General features: G+C 39.3%; 2 protein-coding genes across 3 annotated transcripts in view; one reads left to right on the top strand and one right to left on the bottom strand.

The window, feature by feature from the left end:
- HLCS (holocarboxylase synthetase) overlaps positions 1 to 7929 on the bottom strand; it is a 127166-nt gene extending 119237 nt beyond the window's left edge. Inside the window, exons 1-3 of one of the 2 annotated variants that reach the window (XM_062598816.1) lie at positions 7913 to 7929; positions 3725 to 3877; positions 957 to 1119 (exon numbers count right to left, since the gene is read on the bottom strand). In XM_062598816.1, coding sequence (XP_062454800.1) covers positions 957 to 1008 — 52 coding nt within the window. In that variant the 5' untranslated portion in view covers positions 1009 to 1119; positions 3725 to 3877; positions 7913 to 7929. Of the gene's footprint in view, positions 1 to 956; positions 1120 to 3724; positions 3878 to 7376; positions 7611 to 7912 lie in introns of those variants that run through there. The other variant, XM_062598808.1, reaches the window with a different exon arrangement.
- An 8351-nt stretch (positions 7930 to 16280) lies between these two features.
- Positions 16281 to 21922, top strand: RIPPLY3 (ripply transcriptional repressor 3). Its single transcript, XM_062576112.1, has 4 exons — positions 16281 to 16390; positions 17481 to 17550; positions 20459 to 20526; positions 21772 to 21922. Exons 1-4 carry the CDS (start codon positions 16281 to 16283, stop codon positions 21920 to 21922), a joined length of 399 nt encoding a protein of 132 aa, XP_062432096.1.
- Positions 21923 to 22328: the final 406 nt, after the last annotated feature.

Consider the following 22328-nt stretch of genomic DNA (forward strand, 5'->3'; position numbering starts at 1 on the left):
TCAAATCTCATGAAGGTCTGGGAGCTAAACCTTGAATGTCCCAAAGCCCAGAAAACTCCACTCAAGAAGTATTACAAATGGAGCCACTACACTATTTCCTTTTTCTCCAGTTTTGCAGGATTGGCCATGAACTCTCTCCCCTTCTACCTACATTACTAAGCTAATGAGAACAAAACTGCTAACAGTTTTGATTTAAATAAAATTACCTCCTAAACAAGTAAACTATCCACCAAAATTCAACTAGCAATGACACCCCCCACCACCACCTTCCTCTGATAATTCTTCCTCTTCCACTCAGAAAGTACCCATTAGCTTTTCTGTCAGGGAGCTAACACATCAACACAATCAAATTAAACTGAGCAGTCATTCTCAACCTGTTTAGCTTTGAAGATACTCTCTTTTGAGGTTTGAAATAAAAGTATTTGCCCAAAACCTTTTCTAATTTTTGCAAGTACATCAGTTGATCTAACAGACTTATGTGCACAGCTTACAGAGATAGTATTTTCTATCTTCATCTTTGTGTTCATACACTTACATACTTGCAAAAGCATAACACAGTATCTTGAGTATTGAGGGACTTCATCTTACTAAGGTTAATTAATTAATATCATGGCATTGGCAGTGGCTGTTGAACGTTAACACAAAGGGAAAAAAATATTTCAAGAGTTTTTGAACATTTTTTACTGTTATTTCTGATGCTGCATTTGTGACATGCTCTGTAAAAAGCAACTCACTCAAGAAGTGGTCTGACTTCTCAAGGATCTCTGCATTTGGCAGTTTTAAGTTTAAAATACAGTAACGTGACAGTGGTGAACTGCCTAGAACAACAGGAAGAGAACACCGTAACAAATCAAAACCATGTTTTTGAGTAGATGTAAAGATTTTATGTACAATCCTAGAATAACCATAGAACACAACACATTCTGCCACTAAAACCAGTGCGTTAACATACTTACAAACAATCTTGCGTGGCACCATTCCGTTATCCATCTGAAGCCTGTCCTCCATGAACGCAATTCCAAGGTTACTGAAGTTATCAATGCTTGCTTCAGCAATTAATTTATAAGGCTCACCAGGTTTATAGGCCAAAGGTGAGCAATAGTCTGACCACTTCACAACCTAAGGATAACACATGCATGTTTTTTAGACTCACAGTGTTACAAAAAAAAAAAAAAAAAAAAAAAAAAAACTTACACATAGGCAGAGCCAATACAGAGACATTAACAAACCAAAACAGCAAAAACTGGCAAAATTCAAAGATTAGAAGTATTTTTAAAGATTAGATCAGAAATATTTTTAAAGACTGAGCTATTTTTTTTTAAAAAAAACATAGTTACTAGCATTATAAAATATTAAATTAGCAGAATTACTTAAGATTTGTTTCTATGATGCTTGATATGTTTAAAATAACTAATACAGCTAATAGTATTACTGAACAAAACATCTCAACTAAAGACACAAATTTAAATTGTCAGTTCCTTCCACACAAAAGTGCATCCTTCATGACTACAAATGTCAACCTATGAGACCGAATACAACCAAAACAGTTTCTAAGAATACTACTCAGGAAAAGTCATGTAGCAAACAGTACCACCTACAGGAGCTGATTTTCATTCTGTCCTGAGAAGCAAGCAAAGCAATGCCTAAACTGAGTATTGAAAGAGAAATGGGAGTACAGATACTTCCTTCCCAAAAATCAAGGCCATAAAAGCTTCAAGTAACACATACAAAATCGCATGAAAGCATTATGATGCTCTGTAAGTAAAACCTTTATTTGTTTTTCTAAGATGACTTTCAATATACATTATTCAAAGAATACAAACAGCCAAAGTAAATGGCTAGAGTTTTTAAAAAGTACACACTAATTTAATCTGTCAGAAACATTAACTAAAAATATAAAAGATTCAAGTTACTTATCTACATCAAAAATTGTGTTCTCCAGGAAAGCAGAAAAAGAACCATTAAAGTGCCACACTTGGGTTTTTCTCCTCAGAGAAGGCTTGTTAAACCCAAACTAAACAACCCCACTGGCTTGAAGAACAAATATCAAGTTTAATATAAAAGCCACAACAAGACAAAAAGAAAAGAGCTTTGAATGGCAGACATATTAATTAAAGACTAGAAATCTGTCTGCAGATTCACAGCTGCAAAGGAATGCTTATAAACATTGTTTTATTTCCACAGCCCTTGTCCTCCATAGGATATACAACATAATTGTTCTCCTGTGAAAGTGTTTTTACAGTCAACGAAGCATCACCTGTTTCCATGACCTAAGAAAAATTTAGACTTCCTCATGTAATGCGTTCTAAATACAGGGAAAAACAGTGCAGTTTCCATATAGCAACTCATCATATAGCCATCATCACTAAACTATTTTCATGAAGTTCAGCTGTTTATCCCTATACATGATAAAAATGTGTTTTTCTTACTGTATTTAGTGTGTTGCGAATATATAAAATGAAAGTGAGCTCTTGGACATTTTACTTGTTCATAACTTATAAGAAAGTCAGCTAAATTTACCTTTTAATCTACTGCAATAAACAGTATACATAATATCCAAAAATCTAACTCTGACTTTTGATTTTACAATATTCCCTTTAGACAAGTTCAAGGAAGCTCAGATTTCACACAACCTTAACAGTCATGTACACCTACTAAGTCATTAGCAAAAACAGTCTCTGACTAGTAAAGCCCAGATGATGACATCCAATCCATACTCATACTTGTGGCCTAACTGGATACCTAACAAGAAAACCAGCTAGGTACCTTCCAATTCAACATCTATTTCTATCCTTAGTAATTGATCTTATTTCAAAAAGATAGAAAGATAGCAATATGTGGGCAGAATCTTGGCATTTGCTACAGGGTCTGCTGTATGCTTTAATTTAGGGACTAAACTCCCAACTCCGCAATACAAGAGGAAGTGCTAGCTTCAAACCAGCCACACCAGAACAGACAATTGGTGAAAGCCAAGACTCAAATTTAGGCCAGGTATATCACTCAGGTTCTCTCCTCACATAATGACCACTCATTGGTGAGAGCAAAACCAGTCACTTTATAATTCCAGCACCTGAAAGGTCATCTCCATGGCACTGTTCCACAACCAAACACCAGCTCCGAAGTTACAGCATACACTTCGGCTCACACTACTACGGACCAGTTCTGAAGGAGGACAAAATCTCTCACAAAAATGCCTCACAAAATAGTGCTATTGCAAAGAAACACAACCTGGAATCCACCTCATAATACACTCCAAGGACTATCTGCTTCACAACAGAACCAAAATCCCGAATATTTCCAAATAGTCCAAGCTTTCCTACTAGAACTAGAAGCCTTCATCAAAATTCTGTCAGAATACAGAATGAAAGGCCGGCTTTCAGTAAGAGATGAGAAATTCTTATACTCTCGTTTTCTGGGACCAGCTTAGTTTCAAGAACATGGTCACAATCACCAATAGCTCTACAAAGAATAGCTTTGCCACCCAGAAATCATCTTAGATCACAGGAGCTGTCTGTTTCTGTGCTGTCTATGCTGACACCTGGTTGCCAGAGTTAGCTGAGAATTAAAGACATTTCTCTAGAACATAGATGTACACAGAAGAACAATGAACAAAAAAAATAGTCTTTTTCTTCAATTTCGTCTTTAGTCTTTGAACTTGCATTATCAATGTCTGCAGAACTGCAGAAAGTACTACTTTCCATGCAAGAAAAACTGAGCTGCTTACCTCTTTCGAACAGGCAGGTATTTTCTGCAAGTTATCTGTTTGAGCTGAAATGCTTTCTGTCACAAAAGCTATGTGTTCTGCTTCAAGTAACTTATCAGGATAAATAAAAGGAGAAATGAGAAGTAGACTCCACCTGTTTAAATCCTCAAGGGACTGAAAGAAACAGGAAAGAAAAAGTAACTACATATTAAATCAGATTTAATAATTCATGTTTTAATCATTCCCAGCTTAACCTCAAACCTGACCCTTTAACCTTAAATGAACAGTCTCTACAACTTCACACTTCCCATGAGGTAAAAGGGGTAAAGGTCTGGACCATTAAGCAGGAACATGTCAGCAGTAAAATTAAAAATGACAACCTGAGTTTCCCTGATAATTCAGATACCAGCTTTACAGCAGAAGTACACAACTGAGTGGGCCACTAAAAGTCACTGTACCATTGGCACTGTGAGCTTTTGTGGGGCATTTTAACATTGCTACTGGCAGCATCTCTCATTCAATCCAATCTTCCGTTCCCATTTACTGCAGTCTACCCTGCCTTCTCCTTCCAAAACCCCTTTCCCCTCTCCCTACACAAACCAGTGCCTCTGCTGCTTCTCTCTTTATTCTTGGCAACGGAGGGGAACTGTCTGCTACTTTGCAAGGACAAAGAATGCAGTCACAACATACCTAGCCAGTCAATACAGCCCCTCTAAATTGACTAGCAGTGAGAACAGGTTTTCAATCTAGTTGGATAATAACCCTTTAAGAAACATACAGCCTCAGGCTAAATAATACACACTGTCTCTAAACCTGTCTGCCGAAATGCCAATCACACTTCAAGTCACAAGTGACCCAAGGGCCATATATTATACATGTCTAATTTTCAAGGTATCTGATTTACCTAAATTGCAAAGTTTCGGGTTTTTTTTTTTTTTGAGAGTTGGTTACATAAATGCAGTTATATTTTGTAGAAATAGCCTCAGAATTAATCTTAAAAAAAAAAGAAAGAAAGAAAAAGAAATAGGGTACATTATTTTAGAGTAGCATATGCATGTCCTCATGCATTAGCACCTAAATTATTCATTCAGTATGCAGCTCAGAGGTTAAAATAAAAAATATATATTCAGAAATTTAAGTCTGCCCTTAAGCAAATCATTGGGTAAATGCTTTTCTTCATTAAATTATAAAAATTGTTTCCTCTCTGGTTCTCATCTAGGAAAAAATAAAGCTCAACAGCTAGCATCAGCAGACCAAAGAACAGGATTTATGTATTTAGAATTTCTTTTAGATGAACATTATCTGTTCCCATATGATACTGCATCAAATTTTATCCAGATATTGCCTAGAACTTATTTTTTCTGTTATACTTTAAAAGCAGTAAGCATTAGAAGAAATAGATTTTTTTCATATTACTAAACTAGAAACAAGTCAAATCAACATATATTTTGTTAACTTTCAGCAATTTTCTACAAGATTTCCCTATAACACACCAAGTGTGTGCACACTTGTGCATATCTAAATGGAAACGGCACAATATTATGTCTTGCTTAAATAAGTAAAATTACAGGGGATGTAATGGGATAGATTGCCAATCCAGCCAACTTTACCAAGCACAGAAGCTGTGAAAGAACAAACAGCTACTTTCCATAGAAAGCCAACTAAACTGAACTCGTGAATTATCTTAAATACCTGATTTGATGAAAGGTCAAACAAAATCTTTTGAGGTCACCAGTTATGACTTGCTGGTATCTTATCTTAAGGAAGTTACCGATCACAACTCAGATGCAGTTATACCTACTTCAAAAGCAAAGTAGCTCAACTAACTTCCAAGAAGCTGTAAAAGCATGATAATGTATCTCTTTCTTTTCATAATGTTCATGAATGAAGTAGCAAGAGAGTTCTGCACTGATCCTGCCTCTAACTTTAATCAATTAGGAGAGAACCCTCATATTCTCACTCTACTGAATATCAAATTTTTTTAAAAAAAAAAAAAAAACAACACACACACACACACATAAGCTTACTTAAATAGGCGAATAGGTGTCTTTTGAGAAATTTTTGGATAAATAGATGAACTTGCAAGAAAAAAAAATACAATTTGCTCTTCACTACACACACTCAAATTTACTGGAATCCTGGTGCCAGGCTAGCAAATATAGAGAGATGCAGTACAAATACATAAAGATACATGTATAGAAATGCAATCCACTTCAGACATGCAATCCTTGTTCTGAGAACTTCACGCTCTAACTGGTAGGCATCTTTCACAGAAACTTACGAGTCAAATACAACCAATAACATTAATTGCATATTTTTAGGAGATAAAAACATTTCTTTATACCAAAATTCAAGCCACAACATGGTTCCCTAGAGGGTTTTGCAATTCCCATAAACATAACTAAACTGACAAGTTTATAAAGTCAGTCTGCATGAACAACATTACAGTCAGGAGGAGGAAAACAAAAAGTGCTTAGTGGACAAGGAAAAAGGAGCAGATAAATTTTCAAAACCAAAAGAATAACATTGATTAGTTGCTGTATGATTTGCAAAACAATAATCCAGAACATTTTATACAGAACTCCTCTGAACACATGGATGGAGACTGTGCGTGTGTGTGTGTGTGTGTGTGTGTGTGTACATGTACTGTATTGCAGGGGTGGAGCAAGAGACAGAGGTGTCCCGTTCTCAGTCTGAACAGTTGGAAGCAAGCTTACTTTCAGTTTTGCTTTGTGAGATGCAAAGTTAAAGAAGGTATCAAGTATAGCATTTTTCACTGCTGTGGTCTATCACAGCCTCCCCCCACCCTGCTATTTCACCATCTACTTGTTAGGGAGCGTTATGTAAATATAAACGTGAATTCCTGGAAAAGTAATGAATACTCAAATTAATTGTAATGAGTATGTATGAGGGGTATCAGATATAAGCTAAACGATTCATGTTCTCCTGGGGCATATTAGGTGGAAGGATCTGCTACGTCCCCGCTGCCCATTAAAGGAATGCCTGCTTCTTAACACTGCATTGGTGTTAAGCATTTTTTATTTTCCGGTTTTCGGTAACAAGTTAAAATAGTATTTTTGTACTAAGAGAAGCATGCAATTCTCCGTAGCTAAAAACTGAACTCAGACTCCACCAGATTCAACTAAGTTTTAAATCTCTAACGCCAACATCTGGATGCGTAAGTATGCTCTACATTTTTAAGCTAAAGCCTTATATGTGCTAGAGGATGTTACTAGCAGGAAAATACTAGCAAGTTCTCCTAGCTAGAAACTCCGATAGCCGTAGCTGTACTTTCAAAGCTGTGCTTTATACGCACGTAGTAAAAGCACTTCTCAGCCCTTCACCTCCAAGCCCGCAACCTATACTAGTTCCATAGGTAACTACAGCTATACTAACGTTTCCCACATTAGGGCAACTGCCTTAGTCTTATCTACGCCCAGAGCAAGTATTTATTGTTCCCAGTTCTCCCTGGGCCCGGAGCGCACCCGCTGCCCCGCTCCCCGTCAGGCCTCGGCCGCCGTTAGCATGGTAACGCCGCAGGCCGTTCCCGGCGACGCCGCTTCCTTCGCCCCCCGCTCCCCCCCCCCCAACGCCCCCCAACGGCTCCGGGCCGCTCCGCGCGGAGCGCCCCGCCCCAACGGCCGAGGCCGCCGCTCCGCGGCTCGGGCGGTACCTGCGTCTCGTCCGTGAAAAAGACTTTGTTCCCTACGCGGAGGCAGACCCGCTCCTCGGGCGGCACCTGCCTGCGCGGCTGCCGGGTCGGCGGCGGTGGCGCCGGGCCGGCGCAGCAGCAGAAAGTGAAAGAGCAGCGGGAGCGGTGGAGGCGGCGCACGGTGCGACGGATGAGCGCGGCCGAGCAAAGCCCCCAGCGCGCCCATAGGTAGAGATAGCAGAGCGTGATCAGCATGGCGCCCACCCCCGTCGCCGGCCCGCCCCCTCCCCCCCCCGCGGCGGCGGCGGCGGCGGCGGCGGCGGCCCGGCCTCCCAACGGCCGGCAACCGCCGAGCCGAAGCGGGGGAGGCCACGCCCACACCACTGCCCCCCCCCCCGCGCTCCCCTCCGCCCCGCTCCTCTCCCCTCCTTCTCTCCCCACTCGCCCTCCTCTCTCCTCCCTCTCCCCCCCCCTCCTCCCTCTCCCCCCCCTCCTCCCTCTCCCCCCCCCCTCCTCCCTCTCCCCCCCCCCCCTCCTCCCTCTCCCCTTGCTATCACCTGCTGATTCCCTTCCACGAACCTACTGGCCGTCTGCCTCGCAGCTCCCTCCCACCTCCCTCGTGTGTCCTTCCCCGTACCCGCAAATGAGGGAAAGGCTGCCGGGAAGTACCACCCGATTACGGGAATAACAGCCTGCGCCTGAAAATGGTACTTTCAGTTAACATCAGCACGTCCCCAGCATTATTCTTCTCTGATAATTAAAGTCTCGAAGGATCATTGAACTTCTGCTTCCAAATCTTAACACCGTTAAGATTTTGGGGTGAATGTGACAATGAATCGTAGCGTCGCCGTAACAACAGCGCGGGCTCTGCCCGTCAGCCCCCTTCAGCTCAGTGCCTCACACGCATCACTCTCCACAGTGTCTGCGGCTGTGATACGGAGAACTGAACTCGCGTGTCTGCTGTAGAAACCAGTTTGCTGTCCCGCCACGTAGCCTTACTGCTGTTGGTCACAGAAAAGCATGTCTGGGAGCCAAAGTACCTACTGCTTGTTGCCATGTGGCAAGAGAGTCAATTCTCGTCTTCCTCGAAAACGACACCACACTGCCATCCTTTAACTCAGAGTTTATCGTATCTTAGAGAAGCAGCGTATTTCTCTGTTACAAACACAGTAATTAGAACACCAGTCTTCGCATCTCCTGCCTGTTTTAGGGTAGCCACCAGAGGGCAAAACAGCCACAAACCGATACATTTGATTTCAGTTGATTCATTTGACGCAGTCCGGTTCACAGAAAGAAAAACATAAAATCATTATTCTCAAAGGCTGGTCATTGAAATAGGATCGAAGAAGAATGTGCTGGGGAATAAAACTGTATCACATGCATGTATCATGTATCACTATGTTTAATACAGGCACAACCTGCCACCGCAGAAGAAACAGCAGCCAACTTTTACAATGCATCCTTTACTCCTCTGGTAGCTCTATGCGTGCAAGTTATTTTTGGACTAGACCACTGATATAAATAAGGATGCAATCCCAAGCATTCAGCTCTGTAATAAGAATACCTGTATCAATTTGATCCTGGCAGAGATTTAGGGGGTAAATGAAGAGAGAGGGAAAAAAAGAGGAAAAAGTCAGAGAGGTTAGAAGACAGAAGCAGACACTAACATTAGAAGTTGTAGCTGAATGATATGTAGCAGTCATTTCCAGAAGAGGACATGAAGGCATATTCTTTTTTATTATTGTGAAGCCAAGGCCTTGTACACACTTGGAAATTTACTAAAATAGATATTCTAAAATAACTGTCAACTTCCTGAATGGATCTCCGGCAACAACACACTGGGCATTGTAGGTAAGCACGAAGGGCTTCTTCAAATATATCAGTAGCAAAAGGAAGACTAGGAAAAATGTGGGCCCACTGCTGAATGGGGTGGGGGCCCTGGGAAAGAAGGATACAGAGAAGGCAGACTTACTGAACGCTGCCTTTGCTTCAGTCTTCACTGCTAAGGACATCAGGAATCCCAGAGCCTGGAGACAAGAGAGAAAGACTGGAGAAAGGAAGACTTTCCCTAGGTCAAAGATGATTAGGTTAGAGATCTTTTAGGCAAACTTGACAGCAAGTCATCCCATGGGCCCTGATGGGATGCACCCACAAGTGCTGAGGGAGCTGGCGGATGTTGTTGCAAGGCTGTTCTCCATCATCTTTGAAAGGTTGTGGAGAACTGGAGAGGTGCCTGAGGACTGGAAGAAAGCCAGTGTCACTCCAGTCTTCAAAAAGGGCAAGAAGGACAACCCAGGCAACTACACACTGGTCAGCCTCACCTCCATCCCTGGAAAGGGGATCGAACAGCTCATTCTGGATGTCATCTCCAGACATATGGAGGAGAAGAAGGTGATCAGGAGGAGCCAGCATGGATTCACTGGGGGGAAATCCTGCTTAACCAATCTGATAGCCTTCTCTGATGGAATGACTGGCTGAGTAGATGAGGGGAGAGCAGTGGACGTTGTGTACCTTGACTTCAGCAAGGCTTTTGACACTATTTCCCATAACATCCTCCTACATAAGCTCTGGAAGTGTGGGTTAGATGCCTGTCAGGTAGATTGAGAACTGACTGAAAGACAGAGCTCAGAGGGTCATCATCAGTGGCTTGGAGACTAATTTGAGGCCTGTGGCTAGTGAAGTCCCCCAGGGCTCAGCACTGGGTCCCATCCTGTTCAACTTGTTCATCAATGACCTGGATGAGGGGACAGAGTGCCTCCTCAGCAAGTTGGCTGATGATCCCAAACTGGGCGGAGTGGCTGACACACCCGAGGGCTGTGCTGCCATTCAGAGAGACCTGGCCAGGCTGGAGAATTGGTCACAGAGGAACCTCCTGAGGTTCAACAAGGGCAAGTGCGGGGTCCTGCACCTGGGGAAAAATAACCCTAGGCACCAGTACAAGCTGGGGGCTGACCTTCTGCCGAGCAGCTCTGCAGAGAAGGACCTGGGAGTGCTGGTGGATGACAGATTGACCATGAGCCAGCATTGTGCCCTTGTGGCCAAGAAGGCCAATGGTCTCCTGGGGTGCATTAGGAAGAGTGTTGCCAGCAGGTGGAGGGAGGTGATCCTGCCCCTCTACTCAGCCTTGGTGAGGCCTCATCTCGAGTGCTGTGTCCAGTTCTGGGCTCCCCAGCACAAGCGAGACATGGAGCTACTGGAGAGAGTCCAGTGTAGGGCTACGAGGATGATCCGAGGGCTGGAGCGTCTGCTCTATGAGGAACGGCTGCGAGAGCTGGGCTTGTTTAGCCTGGAGAAGAAAAGACTGAGGGGGTGATCTTAATCAGTATATACAAATATCTTAACAGAGAGTGTCAAGGGGATGGGGCCAAACTCTTTTCAGTTGTCCCATGTGACAGGACAAGAGGCAATGGTCAGAAATTGAAGCACAGGAAGTTCTGCCTGATCGTGAGCGGGAATTTCTTTCTTATGAGAGTGACAGAGCCCTGGAAGAGGTTGCCCAGAGAGGTTGTGGAGTCTCCTTCTCTGGAGATCTTCAAGGCCTGCCTAGATGAAACCCTGTCGAACATGCTCTAGGTGACCCTGCCTAGCAGGGAGGTTGGACTAGATGATCTCCAGAGGTCCCTTCCAACCTCAACCATTCTATGATTCCATGTGATTCTGTGAAACTAATTGGTCCTGCACATTTTGCAGCAAGCATCAATATGGAGAAAAAAGAAAAAAACACCACTACTATGACAGACAGCCATTGTTATTTCTTTAAATGTGCACCCACAGCAGAAGACTATTAAAAATGGTAGGAATCTCTGATATAAAATTGATTTCCACAACACATGGCTGAAACAGTTGACATTTCCAGTAGGAAGGGCAAAGGGCTTAAATCATTCTTTCCCTCCATCACAAACTTAGGAATTATTCAGCCTTGTGCTGCTACTATATCCTGTACCGACTCTGCAGAGAGAGGAACAAGGCCCTAACAGCTTCTTTGTGTGACTTTATCTTATGCAGGAAGTCAAAATACTTGCACAGGCACATCAAAAGAACAAAAAACAAGCAAAGTAAAATCCTCCAAAGAAAGCTCTCAGCTTTGGAATTCACTTTCTCGGTAACAGTGCAACAGGACATTCATTGTTGACTTTTTTAGCACACCACAAAACGCTACTGTTTATATAACCTTTGGACAATTCAGAACATACTTTGCTTAATCCCGCAGTGACATTGAATGCAGTCAACTATATTTTGGTCATTGTTTTTTAAGGCTTCTTTATCCTGGAAAAGTTTGTGAATATATGAGAAAACTGAATCCAAACTTAGTTATACATACAAGAGAATCTAAAGCAGAATAATATACAGGCAAAAACAGTTACCATTTTTAAGCCAAGTCTCTACGGAGTAAAATGCTGGCGCATTCTGAAGCGAGGGTGTCAAGGGGACAGGGACAAACTCTTTTCAGTTGTCCCGTGTGACAGGACGAGAGGCAACGGGCAAAAATTGAAGCACAGGAAGTTCTGCCTGGACGTGAGGGGGAATTTCTTCCCTGTGAGAGTGACGGAGCACTGGAAGAGGTTGCTCAGAGAGGTTGTGGAGTCTCCTTCTCTGGAGATATTCAAGGCCCACCTGGATGCAACCCTGTCTAACCTGCTCTAGGTGACCCTGCTGAGTGGGGAGGTTGGACTAGATGATCTCCAGAGGTCCCTTCCAACCTTACTGATTCTATGATTCTATGATTCTGATTCCCCATTAGAACAAGTGGAAGTCAATAAAGGTGCTTTACATATCCTATCCTAGTTTCTGTCCTAATGTACCTTAGGCTTAATCATGACACACTTTGATTAAAAAGGTAAGTGTTTAATATTAAAAAATATTACTTTTTATTACTGTGAAGTCAAGGCCTGGTACACACTTGGAAAACGCCTAAAATAGATATTCTAAAATAACTACGTCAATCAATTTTTCCTTAAGAAAGGGTGGAAGGAAGCCTTGGAAAGAGACTGTGAGTAATCCTAGCTCTCAGACTTCCCAGAATATTTGGCTTTTTATTACAGAGAAAAGATTACAGAAATATGTTGCAAGAGGAAGAACAGTGACATGAGTTTGTTTAAAGAGAATTTGGTAAACCCTGAAGAATGAGAATAAGGCTTAATTTTGAATTTCTGCCTGCAAGATGGCTGAGCCCCTCTCCCCAAAACAGAGACTTTTTCACAAAGGCCATTTTGAGTCTAGACAGATTAAATTTCCTCAGGCTCTTTAAAAAGTCAATGTAGGAAGACTCCTGAAGTCGGTGACTTGGACAGGGAGCCAACTCCCCTGGGTAACCTGCGTGTGAAGGAGTCTTTCCTTTTCTGGCTTCAAAGGAATAGCATGAAATTGTCCTAGCTGGGATTTGGAAGTGACTTTTTTTCCTCCTCCTCCCTCTCTCTGTGACATAAAAGCTTTTCTAACACTACCTCTCTGAAGGACTTTGCATGCCATTATTGACTATAAATGCCTATTAATGCCAGATATTTAAAACTATAAACTCTTTAGAGCTAACTTGTCTCCTTCATGCACCAGTTTATATACGACATTCTTCTCTATTCGTGCAAATGCACAAATGCTCTTTCACAAGAAAACTGAGTAACATATGTTTCCCACATAAAGACATAAAAAACAAATGACACAAAATAATTATCTTCTGGGCCATTCCTCTCTCTCTCTCTCTCTCTCTCTCTCTCTCTTTCTCTCTCTCTCTCTCTCAGTACACAATTCTTAATTTCTATACAGTCAGGATCAAGTCTTGCTGTCAAAGTTATTCTCGGGTACTGACAGAAGTATGAGAAATATTCCCCGCTTCTGGAAATAGGGAAGGGAATAGACAAGCATTTGTAACACAAACAGATTCTGTGAAGTGTTCTTCATCAAAATCCAGCTTCTCATATTAAAAATAAGTATGTTGCAAAAAGTAATATAGTGCTCAAAATTAGACAACTATAAATGGCCTAACTGCTGGCTTTTTGTAGAAACTGGAGATCAAACATTATTACAGCTGCTGATATTTTAGTGGAATAAACCATTTTCTACACTTCCGCGACCTGAATTTAGCTAATGATTTCCACGAGCACAGCTGTTAAAGATGTGAGCTGAACTTAATTAGTACAATAATGTAATATTAACTCGCAGTTTTTCTACAATACTATGTGCAGTTGCATTTAATTATATTATAGCTTCTTAATAAATATGTATTTCCAATAATTTTGTGATAAATATGGCTTTGTAGGGCTTTATTGAAAGATAAAGATGAAATAGCTCTCATTTCCCTGAGAGCTATACGCTAGTAACTTAGGCTTCATTCCTGCACTAATATCCATGTTGGCAGATTCTATCTAGGGTTGTAAATCAGTTATCCTCACATATGGATCTGATTGCAGTATCAGGACCATAGACATCAGTTGTGAAATGTACACTTCCCTTTCAATTGCCAAGCTAAATTAGACCTAAATGAAACTTAGTTAATGTAATTACTTATGTGTATTTAAGTCTGTAATGCAGCAAGATACTTAATCACATATTAGGTTATTTAAGAAGTTTGCTATTTTTTCTTGGGACTCATTCTGCCTATTTAATACATAGCCTACTTGAACATTATTCACCTTCTTCTTCATTCTGATTTATAGAGAGCATGCATATACTGCCTCCTTTGAGATACAATTTTTACGTACTTACAAATATTACACAATATTTGAATGCTGGGGGAGGGGGAACAAATTTAGTCTGCAAGTCCTCCATTCTATATTCTCAGCCCTTCCCAGAACAGCACTTAGTGGCTTTGGTCTTTAAATTTAAACCATGGCTATTTGTCAAAGCAAGGACAAATATTTTAAAGAACATGAAAAAATAACTTAGAAGTTGGACCTCAACAAATCTTCTATAATATTTTACTAAAAATTATTTCAAAAACATGACAACTTATGCAATGCTATGATTTTTAGTAGTCTTACAAGTGCTAGGTAGATAACACAACTAAGCTAGGGTAAAGTGTTTGGTTTTGAATGACTAGCATTTTGTCTTTATTAACAAATTCATAGAATCATTGTAGAATCGGTAAGGTTGGAAGGGACCTCTGGAGATCATCTAGTCCAACCCCTCTGCTCAAGTAGGGTCACCTAGAGCATGTTAGACAGGGTTGCAGCAATGAGGACAACCCTTGCTGAAGCCCAGGCTTGAACCAGGGACCTTTAGATCTTCAGTCTAAGATCTTTAGATCTTCAGTCTAACACTCTCCCAGCTGAGCTACTTTGGCCCTGTGTTGATGGCCCAGCTCCCTCTGTCAGCATCAGGAAGATACTGTTAGAGATGTGCAGGCTAACCTTGCCCCAGTTGCTACAGATCTCAACTGTACAACTTGCATCAATGTAAGAAAATCAGTTTGATTTTCAAATCTTAGCTAAACTCCTCCCCAGCAGTTGGAAGAAAGACATTTAATTTTAAGCAAAATCAGTAGAAGGCATAAAAAAACCACATAGGTGAAAAGCTATATGTCTTTCAACATAGAAGTTCTTTTCCAGTTTTAGTAACTTCACTTCTCAAAGATGTACTTTTAGGGAAAAATATATCCAGTAGTCGTTATCTGTGAGTCCAGCAACTTCTTGCTAAGTGGATATGTGATACCCCTTGCTCTATTTTAACTTTTAAAAGTGCCACAAAAGCTTACAGAGGAGGAACGTGGTTCCCACAGAGTCTTCACTATCTTAGTATCTTCTCAAACTGCCTGTTTGGATGGGTTTTTTTCTGCTCAGTCAGCTAGAAAAGACATAATTCATACCAAATAATCAATGGTCATTCTAGGTTCAGTAAATAGAATTATTTTTCTTTCTCTGAGAAAAAAAAGTTCTCAGGGCAAACCAATTGTATCTGGGAGCTCAGTCTGTTCCCTTTGATGTCAATGAGTAAACAACATCAGTGGGAAAAGAATTCAACATTAAGTTCTTATAAAGCTCTCACATCTCTGTAGTGATTAAGAAATAAGGGAAACAAGTGAACCATAGCAATGAACCACAACAATGAAAATCAGATAATGTCACCAACCAGATAATAAATTGCTCTTGTACAATGTAATAGGCCATAAGTAATGATGGAAGAATGGAAGAAGTAGGAAGAAAGCCTGGAAGAAAAGTCTGTTTCTATTTAGTCTTTGTAGGCTTAAAACATGTATTACATACCGTGAAATAAAAGATTTCTCAAAGCAGTGGCATTCATAGCCATCATGCTTTGCTAGATAAAGTAATCTTCCTTGGTATGAGTTTTCTTCCTCATCCATCAACTAGGAATCAAATTAAAGGAACAATTCTGTAGCCCTGAGGAAGTTACAGAGACTTTCTTTACATCTCTTATTTTCATTGAATTTTGTATCTTTTTAAAAGTCAGAGAATAGAAGAGACTTTTGTAATTTCAATTTTTTATTTTACATTTAAAATTTGAGTCTGTGAGTCTCCATTAAGCTTTTTTAGGATTTGTGTTCAGAATCATATTCTTTCCTTTTCAATGATCAGATAGGATGCTGAAGGTTTTCCAAAGACACACAAAGCACAAAACCAGTATTTACATCATATATTTCATATGGAACAAATGGAGATTTTGTAAAGCAGCAACAGAAAGATAAAAGACATGGATTGTTTTCAATGTGATTTGCTAAGGAAACTTAACAAAAAGCTTCTGTTTCTCTAGAATTACTCTCTCCAGGACAGCCTGACCACGTGGGAACCCAACCCTATCTTTGAAATACTTGGAGGAGTCAAAGGAAAACTCATTAAAGACCCTTCCCTTTTTTTACCTGAGGCCTTGTTTGTTTTAGGTAAGTATTCTTCGGGAGCTGAGATAAAGGAGGAGCTGAAAGGCCAGGGCAAGCACCCAGCCCGCCACCCAACAGCAGACTTTAGACCATCAAATACTATGGAGAGTGCAGCTGCAGATTCCTTGCTCCAGGCTACAGCGGACAACATCTGTCATTGCTCCAGAGACACCCAGCTGCATTCGCTCCATGCAAGAGAGCAGCTACAGAGGTAAGACAGATTGCAGGGAGAGAGCTTTTTATCACCAGCCATCCTTTGAAAACTCCAGCAGAAATACTACAAACTGGAAACAACAGGACTCCCTTAAAAACAGGGCTCCAGTCCAAAGAGAGAGAATGTATCTATCAATAGACATCAGTTTTAGACATCCCTTTTAAAATAATAATACTGCCTGTTGAATCAACATGAGCAATCAATCGGTTTGTGCAGTAAGCAGATAGTCCCTCAAAAGACTATGAAGAAGTTCAGGCTTTAAGTACACTTTGAATGTAATGATTTTGACACTGAATAGATAATAAAAACCAAATTTCTACTTAAAAAAGGCAAAATACATTTCTAAAAACATTTCACTTTGAAATGATATTTTATTTTGCCAATATTTTATCCTTTTCAGTCAAACATTTTAGCACTTAATTTACATTCAGCTCCAGTTACAAGTAAGATTGCAGTAACATTTTTAAAAAGAAATACTTTACTTTGTCCATTGCAAAGCATTATTCTGCTTCCCCTATTGTATGGATCTTTTACCCAGCAGCAGAGAAGAAAACTACTATTAAAAATGGCAAGTACAATTGTGACCTCCCCTCTGAAATTGTCTTAACAAAAGGCAGATGCAGCATCCACCACTATATATGCTCTCTAAAACTGATTAGGTCAGATTACCCATGTTAGTCTAACACTGGAGTTGCTTGATCAGTAAATAACCAGCTGCACAGTGACCATTTGTAATCTCCTCCAATTAGAAATATTGTCAGACAGGGAAGATTATTTTTTATTTTTAGCAGTGCTGTATAAGTAAAAAATATTTCAATATTAATTAATCACTTGCAGTTACAGTCCCCTGAATTGGGAAATCCTAAAGGGAAACATTTCCATAACGAAAAATGTGTAAGTGATTGTCTACTTTGTCTAAACACAGGATAGAATAATTTTGCCATAGAAATCAGATTTACCAAATCAAAATATGTTGAAGAGAAAAAAATCACATTCTTTCAAAAGTATCTAACGAAAGGAAGTACACTGTATGGAAATTACTGCAGAGATTTAACTATGGGAGTGTTATTCTATCTTAATCTTTCAGCAGCCCTGCTTTGTGGAGGCCCTGGATACTCACAGCAAGAGCTGATGAAATGACAGGGAATCAAAGAACGGTGAGAATAATTTCTGGATAAAATAATCTTGATAGAAAACAGGTACAGAAATTCTAACTATTTGAACAGAGGAAGTGAGGATTGCTTTTATTTTCTGTTCGTTTGTTCTTTGAAGTATTTCTTTGGTGTTAAAAATGTTTCAAATTACATTTTGTTCTACACATTATAAAGTTTAAAAGAGTGCCTCTAATTTTGTATCAGATATAGAATCAGATATAGATTATCAATTGTTAAAGAACTGCAGGAAACACTGCTAAGTCAACTGTCCAGTATACCGTCATTTTAACATGTTTTTATTTGCTTTTTCACAAAAATAGTAAGAACATCCACAGTTTGAAATTTTCAGGCCTGGTTCATCTGTGATACTCTGTATTGTGGGTGGAGATTTTGAGTGAAAATTATTTCAAGATGGAATTTAAAAAAACATTCCTTTTTATTACAATTGTATTGATTGATTTTGGAAGGAATATTGCAAAAGGTAAAAGAGCTATGAAATCAACAGAAAAATCAATATAAAAATGGTATTTCTGAAAAGGGCATTTGAAAGGCCCAGAGATTATGTTTTACTTAGTCAGGTAGGAATGTTTGTGAGGCTCAAAAGAAAAAAAATAAGGAGATTTCAGCACATTCAACTTTGGTCCCAACCTTTCAAACTTAAAAAAATGTATTTAAACAGTACTAGTCACATGCTCAGTTTAGAGCATCTGCCTAAGTTTTTGCAGCATCAGATCCAGTTATGTCTTCCATTTTTTTAACCAAAGGTTCAGCAGGCTAAAACAGCTCTCCTTAGTACAAGTCCGTAAAGACTTGAATTTCTACTATATTCTAATGTATGCAACACCTTTTATCTTGTGCTTGTTACCTCCTGAAAATGGAAGTGTACAGCTGGGCTATACAGATCGGTAGGAGTGCTGCACTTCTGGCCAGCAACTTGGGAAAAGCTTGTGGAAGAACTTCCCTCCTGGTACTGTCTGAGCTTGTCAGAGACCTGTAAACTGGCTAAGGATAGTCTCAGTCACATGGAAAAATTTTATGCCTACAGTTACAATTTCAATGAAATAAGGTTTCTGAAATCAGGAAGTTGTGATTTTATGCTGAAATTGCATTTTTTGTAGAAAACTTGATTTAAGCAGCTCAAAAGTTTTAATTCACTCTTGGGTTTCTGCCCATTTGCGTGGGAAAAACAAACCATGTATGAAGTTTCTCACTTTCATACTAACAGCCTAGCATTGTTTCAAACTAAGTATATATGAAAAAGCTGATTTCAGTTTTAACATTTTTTCTTCCTGCCCGAAGCTTCCCAGACCCTTCTCATCCATGTTTTACAGCCATCTACACCCCTGCAGCCTTCTAGATATCTCTGTGGCTTGGGACCTAATGAGGGTTAAAGGAGGGGAACAGCTGTCTTGCCCTTTTTAACAGGGGCGTAACATTTGAGGAAAGATGCTTGGATACTTTGTGTAGTGCATAAGTGGGAAAAGACACTTGTTAATGCCTAGCAACATATCACAGCTGCAGAAGGCAAGAGGCATCTTCTTCAGCAGAGCTACTGAAGTTTTCCAGGCAAGGGGCTTCAAAGATGGGGTGGGCACGATGTTTTTGCTAGTTGCATGTCACATACTTTTATTTTCTGCAAGATATGTGTGCAAATGCTAATGTTTTGAAGATCAGTAGACATTCTAAGCACTAGAAAGTGAAGCAAACAGAGAAGAAAATATTCTCTATTTGTGTAATTAAAGTTCAATAACCTGCATATAAAAATCTACCATGGAAGATGCAGAAAAAAGCACTAAAAACCAAAAGCACTGATAACAAATTTAAGCCATTTAACCTCTATTCCCCAAAATGTGTTCTAATACAGTTACCTAATGATATACTGCTCATTAAAAAAGTTTTTCCTACTTGCAAATGTGCCATTATTTATACCAGAAGAAAAAAGCTGTGAAAAATAATGTATATTGAAGTTGTTATTACCAGTAGAATTCAGTAGAATTCAGATTCACCCTGAACATTTTCTGCCACACATAAACAACTGAATCAGATTTGCAATTATTTAGATTTATCAGAATTTCTTCAGAAATGCTGTATTGTCATCTGAAAATTGTACGCTATATGGCATACATGTATAATATGTATTTAATTATTTCATATCATTTTACAAAAATTATTATGTATCCCAAAGGGAAAATCATAAAAAACATAGACCAATAAAATAAACACTATTTTAATTTTATTGCAAATATGAAAGGAGGAAAATAACATACAGTGTTTATTATTTAACATACATGTCTATAATCACATCTACAGTGTTCTGTAAGATGATGAGTCCATTTTGCTAGGCACTGTGGAAACGAAGTAAATGAGTCTCTTGATTTAAAAGAAAAAAAACAGTTTGAAAACACAAAATTTTGGCTGAAAGACAAACATGTAGGTATGGGAGAAAAAGGACAACATAAAAGATAGATGATTCTTTAAGACCTCTTGCTCAATCTGCAGCCAAAGAGCTTTTTGTTGCCCACCAGAAGATCCATGCTGAAGCCTGCTTCTGCAGGAAAAAAGCACTGTGAACAGCCTTCAGCCTAAATGAATTGCTCTGACAGTGGCAAAAGTCATCTTTGTCTGTTTGTAAGAGAGTGGATAGTTTCTAAATTTTGTTCAGCAAAAATTTTAGTACAGCAAAATTAAAACTCCCTATTTTATGTAAAGTCAAGTTTATAAAAACAGGGAAAAAGAAATCTTGTTCTAAAGTATTGGATAGAAATATCAGAAGAGACAGCTGTCTCTTGATTTGGTGTGCAGCACATCAAACAAAGCAACGCTACTACAGAATTTTACATTTATCTGTACAGGAAAATAGTGAAATCTTCATTTATATCCTATTTTAAATAATAAATATGTCTCTTTGCAGTCAGAACAGGATGGTCAACTACGAAATTTTAGACCAAAAGGAGCCCTGGGTTTTCAACATCCAGTGAGGTGAGCTAAATCTTATCATTTGAGAAATGTGGAAAAGTGAAACTTTTCCCCAAAAGTCATATTCCTTCTATGGAAAAATATAAAAGTTCATCTCTGAAGCATGTCTTTTCAGCTACCCACTTTTCAGCTACTACTATCTCCATAGATTTTTATCCTTTCATAAAGAAGAATGCCTAAACTAAACAGAAGCTGAAGCAATATGCTAATACTGAACACATGAAAAAGTAATCTTAAAAAACCTCAGATTTATCCTGCCTGTTTAAATTTATACTTATATTTATTAATATGATACCAAGCCTACAATACCCAAATAATTAACATCAGTAACTACAGGTGGAACATGACTTGCTACAGATCTGTGCCTTGAGGTTGCTTAAATATGCTCTTGAATAAAGATGAGCTCTAGTTAAACTTTTTCTATAGTTGGGGAATTTATAGGAATTTTCACTCCCAGTTGAATTCTTTAGGGCTTCATGATGTAGACTTTCTATCTGAGGAGGAAAACTAATGGAATATCCCTCCTCTTTACAAGCATCTGCTTTTTCATAAGTTGTAGAAGTTTAAACTTTGCATGACCTTTGTCCTCCTGTCAAATTTACCTGAAGACCAGCCAAAGTGGAAACAAGAGCAAGACATATGCACACAAGAACACATATATAGATATACAAATAGCATGACCTCCCAAGTTTTGCTTTAGTGGGAAAACAGGTGAAAAGCTGAAATGTAAATTGAGACAGTAGGTTTAAAATTGCAGCGCAAAACAATACAAATTTTGAAATAAGCCACTCTCAGTGTACACCTCCTCCTCCCCTTGGAGGCACAAAATAACCAGTATCAACCTCCATGTAATGGGCTACCCGCCACAGTCTCAGTTCAGCATCAGTAGGGCTTCCAGAATTATAGGACGTTTCTTAAGCTTCGCACAATTGGAACGGACACCTGCATTCTGCCCGGTGCTAAAAATAATAATAATAAAAAAAATTCAACCACACGTCACTGCCCCGGCAACATATTATCATGGAGGAACCTTAAATAAATCCAGTTTGTGATACTGAGCAACTGAGGTAACAGAAAATCAACAGTACCTTTTAGTTAGCAAATTTTAGTGTAAAAGACAGCATCAAGGAACCCCAGGATTTTTTCTCTACAAAGAAAGGAGAAAATAGATTATAATACTCAAGCTAGGTTGGTTGTAAAAGATTCATATAACTTTACTTTTTCTTTTAAAACATGTTTTCTTATTAGACTTTATTTGCCCAGGTCCAAATCCTCAGAGTTTCTTAGCAACATTGGAGAGAAGGTTCTGGCTAGTTTTCCAGTGCAGGCTACAATTCACTTCTACAATGACACCATCGACTCCGAGGAGGATGAAGAGGAGAACAGTTCAGCCGAATAACAAACAGCAGTCAGCCTTGGAAAAGTACATGTACAAAAAAAAGAGCAAGAGACAAAAAAAAGGAATTGTAACACGCACAAATATCTAACTGAGTGAAGAAACACATCAAAGTGCGTATGAAATCTGTTTATAACTGTCTTGCCAAGAAGAATGAGTCAATGTAACTGGAAAAAAGGAGGAAATCCTTTTGCCTTTTTGAGAAACTTTTAAACTCTAAACCTTAACAAAAGATTATACTATTTTAAATTGAGTTGGTTTAAGTGACACTTGGATTAAGAACATTAAGAGCACTGTATTTAATGACTATTCTTTTACATGGCAGTCCTGTTAAAATGAAAATAATTATGACTGATTATGTACACATACATGCTATAACGTACAACCTCAGAATAACCTGGAGGTTTTG

The sequence above is a fragment of the Rhea pennata genome, chromosome 1, assembly GCF_028389875.1.
Source record: "Rhea pennata isolate bPtePen1 chromosome 1, bPtePen1.pri, whole genome shotgun sequence".
Lineage (NCBI taxonomy): Eukaryota > Metazoa > Chordata > Aves > Rheiformes > Rheidae > Rhea > Rhea pennata.